Below are 9,515 nucleotides of genomic sequence, written 5' to 3'. Positions count from 1 at the left end.
GGAGGGAAGGGGTGCCAGGAAATGCAGAACAGAAGTTGGGCACCAGGTACTGTGTGCAGCAGTCAGCTTGGTTCACTGCAGAGGGAATGTCTACCCTTTCAGGACATCCAATTCCCTGCTGTATTTGGGGGAGGACATTGTGACTGGCCTAGAGAGGGGGGAACAGAAAGGAAGGGAACATCTCCAAGTCTAGGCTCTGTGCTATGTGAAGACAATGGTGAAATGCAGCTTGCTAATGGTGACAACTAGAAAGCGATCCAAGCACTTGAAAGATATTTACTGCTGCAGGTAATGCCACAGTCTGTAGTATCATACTCCCAAATGTCCTCTGTTCCCAAGCAGGCCCTGTAGAATAAGGTGTCTGCCTTGCATTACAGGTGTCACTTGGCTGGCTTGTTGTAAGAGATTATATTCTGTTATACTATTGACTCAAGGCTTGCTGAAGGACATAGATGAAATGCCCAAGCAAGTCCAGGTCAAGGGTTGAGAAATCTTTTGTCTGAGGGATGGACAAGGCCAGGGGCAAGGAGAGAGAGATAAGCTGCAGGTGAATGGCCGTGAAGTGGTCTTTTGTGTGGGCTTATCTCAAGGAAGATGACCATCTCAAGGGGTGCTGCTCATGACTCTTACCCAGGCACTCAGGAATGTTACCTAGACAGGAGAAAGGAGGATAAAATAGAGATCAGCAACCATGAAGTTGAGGTTTTCTGACATCAGATTCCTCACAACATGAACAAGAAGGTTTTCTGACATCAGATTCCTCATGACCTGACACCTGCATGCTGAAGAAGATGCCTGCATGCTGAAGAACAAGAAAGGTTTCTGCCATCAGATTCCTCACAACGTGATGCTTGTGTGCTGAAGAAGAACAAGGTGTCTGCCACTACATCCCTTACTATGGATATCCTGCTTGCTGATGGACTCTCCTGGACCTGCTACCTGAATCTTGCTGCCTGCTTCTGGACTTACCCTGTGGCTTCTTCCTGCTACCTGCTTGCTGCCCAAGGCCTGCCACGCTGCTGCTGCTCTCCCTCCCTGCACTTCTGCCTTGGACCATCGGAACATCTTGCAACGGGAACCCTGCTGGATCCTGGTGGTGACTATCCCCACTTTACGCAATTCTTGCTTTCTTCCTACCTTTCCTATTGCCTGCCTTCCCTTCCCCATCACCCTAAATTGTCTGTCCTTCTCTTCTCTAAGGAGAATCTTAATCAGGGGATTAAGATTTGTTATAAATTGGTTGGACCAACATTTGAACCACTGTTTCTTAATCTCATACCGGGTATATATATATCAAAGAACCTTGCCTCCCTCCTATAAATGGGAGCGAGACACTTGTCTCTCCAGGTTCAATCTCTCACTGGCAAGACTGGAAACACTTGAGCCTTGCTTGTACCTCATATCACTGCCCATCTAAGTGGTAGGGAAAGTCTTACTATACTGAGGGGCATGATTCCCATTAGGATAGAATAATATCACAGAATTGTAGTATGGCTAAGGTTGGAACGATCCTTAAGCATCATCTAGATCCAATCCCCTGCTGTGGGTAGGGTTGCCAACACCTGCAAAGAGCCCATTCAACCTGGTCTTGAGCACCTTTAGGGATGAGGAACACACATCTCTTGGCAGCCTGTGACAGAGCCTCACCACTCTCTGAGTAAGGAACCTTAATCTCCCCAGGTTCCCTCTTGTCCTATGTATCAGACCATGCAAAAAAATCAGTTTTCCTCTCATTTATAAGCTCCTTTCAAGTACTGGAAGGCTGCAATAAGATCTCCCTGGAGCCTTCTCTTCTCCAGACTGAACAAGCTGAACTCCTTCAGTGTGTCTTCACAGGAGAGGCACTCCAGCCCTCTGATCATCATCATGGCCCTCCTCTGGACCTACTTCCACAGTTCCACATCCTTCCTGTGCTGTGAGCATCAGTTCTGGATGCAGTACTCCAGATGGGGCTTCACAAAAGCAGAAGACAGGGGGACCTGCCTTGCCCTGCTGCCACCCCTCATGTGATGCTGCCCAGGATACTGTTGGTCTTCTGGGCTGCAAGTGCACACTGCTGGCTCATGTCCAGCTTTTTATCCACCAGAACCCCCCAAGTTGTTCTTCACAGGGCTGCTCAAGGAGTTCCTCTCCCAGTCTTTATATGTATCTCAGACAGCCCCAACCCAACTGCAACAATTTGCACTTGGCCTTGTTGAACCTCATTAGGTTCACATGGGCTCACTTTTCAAGCCTGTGCAGGTCCTTCCAAATGACATTTTTTCTATCATATAAACTGCATCACTCAGTTTGGTGTCATCAGCAAACTTGCTGAGAGTGCACTTGATCTCATCATCTGTATCATTGATAAAGATGTTGAAGACCACCAGTCTGACAACAGATCCTTGGGGGATACCACTTATCACCAGCATTTACCCGGACATGGGAGCATTGACCAGAACCCTCTAGCTGTGGCTATCCAACCAATTCTTTATCCGATTTGTAATTTACCCTCCAAATCCATCTCTTGCCAATTCACAGAGAAGGATGTTGCATGAAACCACATAAAATGGGTTGCAGAAATCCAGTTGATGACATTGTTCCATCTTTCGTTGCTAACTGATACAGGACATTTCTCACCCTGATGGATTCCGAAGCCCTGATTTTGGAACAGCTCATATTTCAAATACTTTTAGTCCAGAGTGCTGGTGTTTGATATGGGGAAGGTCTGTCTCTGTACAGAACATGTCAGCACCTTTGCCACGGGGTCTGAGTCCACAGTTCTGAGCAGCAAAAAATAAAGTATCCCTGATATCCTGCCATTGTGCTGCCATCTGATCACCTTGCAGACAACCTGAAACACACTTACTGGCTGCTGCTACCCACGGACAGCATCTAAGTTTACAGGTCTACAATTATCTCATAGCAGAGACATTCAAGGACTCATTCTTGACAAAAAGTGTCAGCCTCCTTTCTCTCCAGCTGTAGAAAGCCCATGGCTATTTTAACTCTAAATTTCAGCCAGTTCTTGAACCTTCCATTTTGCTCATGATGAGGGCTGCTGCATCAAAAGAAAGCCACTCTTGATGAAACTGCCTAAACCATTTCCGCATTACAAAGCAAAAGCAGCCCTACTTACATACATTTTCAACTGACTAACCTCATTCTGAAAACCTTCAGAGATGCGGAAGGTAAGTTTCCATGCTCATTTGCCTTTAACAACACTTTTTAATACTATTATTGTGTTGTAATTAGAGCCCTCTCCTAGTTGTAAGGACACATCTCAATATTATCCAGGCCAAACAACCTCATTTATAAGATTTACTGAGTGAGGGGATGAGTTTATACTTATATAAGCTGAAGTTAAGTGTTTTGACTGAAATGACTCCTAACACGTGATCTCCAAAGCACTGAATTTATAGGTCTAGTTCAAAGGTTCTCTCAGAGATTGGGGTTTTAATCTCCCACCACCACTGTGAAACCTCCCTCCTGCTCTCAGCTTTGTGGTTTCTTGTTTATTTCGAGAGAAAAACCACAGTGCAAAGCAAAGGCAGGAAATAATACAGTGAGACAGGATGTGGAATGGGTCTCATGGCCCATGTGGGGCAGGAAAGGGCACATCACTGCTTCCATGACGTCAGTGCTGAGATCTGGGTCATCTTTTGATGCTCCTCTATGCTTTACCACAGAAACCTCTTCCTCTAGCACATGGGATGTAAAATGCTGTGGGGGAGCAGGGCTGGTGTGGCACGTGGCAGGGAGGATGAGAAGCACACTGAAAAAAAAACAGCAGACGTTAGACCACAAGCCAAAGCTGAAAGAGATAAAGAAACCCCCTCTTCACACCCCCTCACCAGAACCTGCTCTTGGGCGTACAGGGGGGGGGGAAGTTGTTCTGGGTACAACAGGAAAGACTGAGCTATGTATAGCTCAGAATGAGGAAAGGAGGGGAAAAAATGAATTATAAAGCTTGGTGGGCTGCAAGGGGAGATCTTAGAAGAGTGTAAGATTTCTGAATTTGACAATACTCCTCTGTGCCCGGCTACAGAGGAAGTGAATCTATGGAGGAAAATCCTTCCACTTCTGACCTAAAAGACAAAGCAGGAAGATAGGGGAGGCCAGAGTCCTCTCACATTGCTAGAAAAGGAGATCTTTCCACAACCCACAGTACACTCTCCCCTATGCAAGCTCCTGCTCCCTAATGCCTTCCTATGGACTGGAGATGAACTCGCATCTTTTCTAAGGGATTTAAAAAAAACACCCTGCCCTGCATCTGTTATCCTTCACTAAACATGGCCTCGTACACAAAGCCACCTCTCTTCTTTACTTTTTCTATATGGTGCGCTGTGACCCCAGGCCTTTCTAAGGAGTAGAAGGCTGAAGATAAACACAGACTTGTTGAAATCATTCAGGTGTGGGAATACTTCAACTAGGACTTAAGGTTTTGGGATTAGTTTGTAGCAACAAGAGACAATGAAAGCATGTAGACTTAGAAGAAAACAAAAGAAAACAAAAAATAACAAAAAGGGTTTCACTCTTCCCAGAGGCACCTGTTCAGTGGCCACAGGAGGGCCCCAGCCTCCTGTTCTCCCTGCACCCAAAGCTTGAGGATACTCAGGTAGAAAGACCCACAGGGAGGCACTGGTGTCTTGCAAATCACATAATCACAGAATGGCCTGGGTTGAAAAGGACAACAATGCTTATCTGGTTTCAACCCCCTGCTATGTGCAGGGTCTCCAACCACCAGACCAGGCTGACCAGAGCCACATCCAGCCTGGCCTTGAATGCCTCCAGGGATGGGGCACCCACAACCTCCTTGGTGATGCACTCCTGTTCAAGTGCATCACCAGCCTCTGTGTGAAAAAATTCCTCCTAATATCTAACCTAAACCTCTCCTGTCTCAGTTTAAAACCATTCCCCGTTGTCCTATCACCATCCCCACCCATAAACAGCCATTCCCCCTTCTGTTTATATCCTCCCTTCATGTACTGGAAGGCTGCAGTGAATTCTCTGGAGCCTTCTCCAAGCTTAAAAAGCCCAGTTCCCTCAAGCTTTCTCCATAGGAGGGGTGCTCCAGCCTCTGTCCATCTTAGTGTCCCTCCTCTGGACCCACTCCAAGAGCTCCACGTCCTTCCTGTACTGGGGGCCCCAGGCCTGGATGCAGCACTGCAGATGGGGCCTCACAAAAGCTGGTAAGAGGGGGACAGTCACCTCCCTCTCCCTGCTGGCCACCCCTTTTCTAATACAGTGCAGAACATAGTTGGCTTTCCAGGCCACAAGCACACACTGCTGGCTCATGTTCAGCTTTTTGTCCACCAGGACCCCCAAGTCCTTCTCTACAGGGCTGCTCTCAAGATCTTCCCCCACTCTGCAAAAATACCTGGAATTGCCTTGACCCAAGTACAGCACCCTGCGCTTGGCTTTATTGATCCTCATTAGGTTTTCATGGGCCTACTTCTCCAGCCTATCCAGGTCCATCTGAGTGGCTTCCCTATCCAACTATCAACTGCACCACCCAGCTTGATGTCATCTGCAAACTCACTGGAAGTGCACTTGATGTCATCGTCTGCTGTTGATGAAGATATTGAAGAGCACTGGTCCTAAGACCAACCCCTGAGGGACACCACTTGTGACCGGCCTGCACCCTGACACAGAACTATTAATCACAACCCTTTGGCTGTTTACAGGAATTGGTCCAGTCAACCAATTCCTAATCCATCGAACAGCCTATCCTTCAAATCCATGCCTCTCCAATTTAGAGAGAAGGATGTAGTGAGGGATCATGTCAAAGGCTTTGCAGAAGCCTTTGCAAGTACAGCAACTGCAGTGGCAAGGGGAAACCACTTCCCTGATGTGTTCCTCCTTCCACGATGACTGTATGCCATTGGCCTGGATCAGAAGGCCCTTCTTATGGGAAAAAACACATGATAGCTCATTTTCAATTTCTGCATGCTCTTGAGTCCTCTGCCTGCTCCCAGCACCCTATTATTGGTACAGAGCTGGTAGTATCGTAATAAATAAATGCAGTCTAATGCAAGTAGTCAGAGCTGGCATGAACTTTCTGTTTGTGCTGCAAACCAACAATATCTTTCAAAACCCTGCTCCCTCATACTTCACTATTCAGTCTACGCTATGCTTAAGAGCTCTATGTTTCCATTTTCACTGGTTTAATGGCTGTAGCACAGCTGGAAACGGTAGATCAGAAACTATGGTTAGCAAACCATAGTCAGTGGTAAATGTTGAAGCTATTGGATCAAGCTGTAGCACCTCGATGTCAGTCGACAAGCATTCCTTTGTCACATACCATTACTGTACACATTTTCTGATCCATGTTTCAGCTGCAGAACAAACAAAACAGATGTGAAGCAGAAGGATGGAGCCTCAAGACTGAAAGTGACCCAGGCACATTCCTTATCCAAAGATCTGGTTGGGGTAGCTAGAGTTAACATGCCACCCTGTGCCTGATTTGATCATTACAGGTCTCTAATTTCCATTAGAACTAAGAAGCAATTGGACTAAACCAGACACTAACTGAGGCCAATGGCCAAAGACACTGTAAGCATTTCACAAATACTTGGAGGTGAGGGATGGTTAAGGTTTAATTTGGGAAGTCCTACTCCATTGAGCCAGGATAGCTCAAGTAAAGCTCTGTCCCCAGGCCAACACAGCCTGGCAGCCTCTTCCAACATCTTGGGTTTATCAGCACTTTCAAAAACTTAGTCCTAAGGTATTACTAACAAGACCTAATAAACCTTTAGTTTCAACTGGCACACCTAGCTGTGCCCCATATGGCCCTGAGGGGTATGGAAGAGACTTCGGGAAGATGGGTACATGTGAGAATGTGCTGGAGAACAGCTGCAGCTTCCCTTCATTTGTGATCTCTAACCACAGTCTAAAACAAGTTCTCTATAGCTTTGAAGCCTAGAGGCATACTGCTAATGATAAACGGGGACAAAACAGGGATATGAAAAAAAAAAAGCAAAAAAAAGAAGCCCAAAGGTTACAAAGGAAGGGAGGAAGGGCAGGAGAAAGGGAGAAGGAAACACCCAAGCAGGAACTTAAGCATCATAAGAAACTCTGTTTGTCACAAAGCTAAAAAAGATTGCAGTATTATGAAGGGCTTTATTTAAAGAAAGAATTACAGTAACTGGAATGAGGCAGCAGACCACTCCATAGGACAGTCTGGGAATAATCTCTGACTTCTGCTTCTTCACCAAAGCAGCAGCTACTGCTGGAAAACAACACTTCCTTCTAACAGGATTTGGCATTACAGTTCCAGAAGAATTCAAGACCTGGAAAGAAAGAAAGATAATATGAAGAATGCATCTGCAAAGGGAGAAAAAATATAAACCATAAACTTTAACAACAGAACATGCTCTCCCCATTCTGGTATCACTCTCTTAACTCTCTCCCTATTCTTAACTTTCTTCTCTCATCTACTGATAAACTTCATACTTAGATACCAGCCATTTCATGGCTTCTAAACAGGACAACTCTCAAGGACAGAGCCTTGAAGTCTCAGTCCAGTAAGTTCCTTCTGCAAAGAAAAAGGGAGGTATTTTTCATCTCTCTAAGAGTGAAATATGGTAAGATTTCTGTGACACACCTAGTTAGTCTTACCCCTATATCAACATAAAGAACAATGATTTAACTGTACTTGCTCTTTAGAAAGCTTGGGAGCTTTCTAGTTTTCTCCCAGATCTACAAAAGTAGAGAAAGTGTTGTCCCTTTCTGTGACCCCATGGATCAGTACCTCAGACTCTTCTAGAGTTCATCCAACAAAATTGATAACGACGAGATGCAGGATAGTGTTGGCAAAAAGGAAATCTGCAAATGCCCGCTCTGGTGAAATGCCCTGGAACTCGCCTTTGTTCTGGGGGTTTATCTGGATCCGTAGACAAACTATATGGCAGAGAGAAAATGATACATCAGAGATCACAAAGGGAATTCATGGCATGGAGCATGGCTTTGCTAAGCCAGTCCACCCTGGTCCAGATCATTGTTCCCCTATGACATAACAAGCAAAACCAACTTTATCATTGTTATAAGAAGAGCAAAACATTGACAGGGGATTTGCATGGGGCAAATAGGCAACCAGCTCTCTCACAGCACTACTCTTATCAGAGATGGCCACAGAAAACCTGAGGGAAATGACTTACAAGAGGATTGGCTTGGCACAGAAAAAAAGCCAGCAACACGTTGTTAGTTGTGCTGGGAAAGGCTGGACAGGGACGAGGTGTTTTTAAAAGGGTGCACTATAGGGGAGCACCATCCTGGAGCAGTTATTGCTAGGGCTGGTGTCTCCAGAGGATGAACACTAAGAAAAGACATCAATACAAAAATAATAAAAGGGGAGATTCCCTGATCACCCTGGAGAAGGAGGGACATGTGGGGCTCGTGATGAGCTAGCTGGGTTTTGTGGTGCACAAGGGCAAAGCCATGTAAGTTCACATTCTGCTTCAGACCACCTTGCTGGGGGGCAGGACCAGCAGGCCAGGACCAGGCCAGGACCAACCCTCAGTGACAGGGTGCAGATCTGGACACTGTCGGACAGACCTAGAAGGGTATTCTGGGAGCAGAGCTGGTTGCTTCAAGGTTACCAGGGAACATCCTGGAGTTCTCAGATTTTACCCTTTCTCAGGTTTTTTTTCATCTTTGCTATGGCAACTTCCTGGTTTCTAGAAAGGGTCTGGAATCACTCAAGGAATGCCAAACACCAGCACCGTCCAGTTTCTGGGCTGTGGGTTTGGCCAAGGGGGGTCTGCAGTTGGTGTAAGCAATGTCATCCAAAGGGACTCTAACAAACTTGAAAGGTGGGCCTGAACACAAGAAAGATGTGGAGTTTTGGAGAGGTTTCCAAAGGAAGGCCATGAGGATGCTCAGAGCTCTGGAGCACCTCTCCTGTAAATTCAGGGGGGGGTAAACTGGACTTGTTCAGTCTGGAGGGAGACCTCATTGTGGCCTTCCAATATTTAAAAGGACACTGTAAACAGGAAGGAAATCAACTTTTCACATAGTCAGTGATAGATGTGGGAAACCTGTTTTAAACTAAAAGATGGGAGGCTCAGATGAGACGTCAGGGAGAAGTTTTTCACAGAGAAGGTGGCAAGGTGCTGGAACAGGCTGCCCAGAAAAGCTGTGGATGATGGAAATGGTCAAGGCCAGGGACTCCCTGGGTGTCGGGGACAACCGCGCGGGGTTCTCACTGACCGCCGAGGATGAAGCTGCCGACGGCGGAGATAAATCCGCTGAGGAAGGAGTTGAACGGGAAGGTGCCGACACCCAGACAGTAGCCGAACTGGAGCGCCCCGGTGAGCATCACGTACAGCAAGTACGCGTCCAGCACCTTCAGGCGGCTCGGCGTGCCGCTGCCGTACTCCGCCAGGAAGCGCCGCACCACGGAACCGACCGAGCCTGCAGCCCCCGCACCCGAACCCGTCGCGCCCGACATGGTCCCCTCCCCACCAAGAAAGCTGAGGTGGCCGGAAACAGGGTGGACAAGTGCTTCCGGGACACAGGCGAGCAACGCAAGGGCG

The 9,515-nt window shown here is 46.9% G+C and overlaps 1 protein-coding gene across 1 annotated transcript; it reads right to left on the bottom strand.

Moving 5' to 3' along the window:
- Positions 1-7,081: 7,081 nt before the first annotated feature.
- On the bottom strand, positions 7,082-9,504 carry DAD1 (defender against cell death 1). The gene is made up of 3 exons (XM_015885407.2): positions 9,190-9,504; positions 7,733-7,881; positions 7,082-7,271 (listed from the first exon to the last, which is right to left on the bottom strand). Exons 1-2 carry the CDS (start codon positions 9,428-9,430, stop codon positions 7,751-7,753), a joined length of 372 nt encoding a protein of 123 aa, XP_015740893.2. The 5' UTR covers positions 9,431-9,504; the 3' UTR covers positions 7,082-7,271; positions 7,733-7,750.
- Between the last annotated feature and the right edge of the window lie 11 nt (positions 9,505-9,515).

Source organism: Coturnix japonica, chromosome 27 (assembly GCF_001577835.2).
Source record: "Coturnix japonica isolate 7356 chromosome 27, Coturnix japonica 2.1, whole genome shotgun sequence".
NCBI classification, from domain to species: Eukaryota; Metazoa; Chordata; class Aves; order Galliformes; family Phasianidae; genus Coturnix; species Coturnix japonica.
This window is presented reverse-complemented; position numbering and strand designations above follow the sequence as displayed.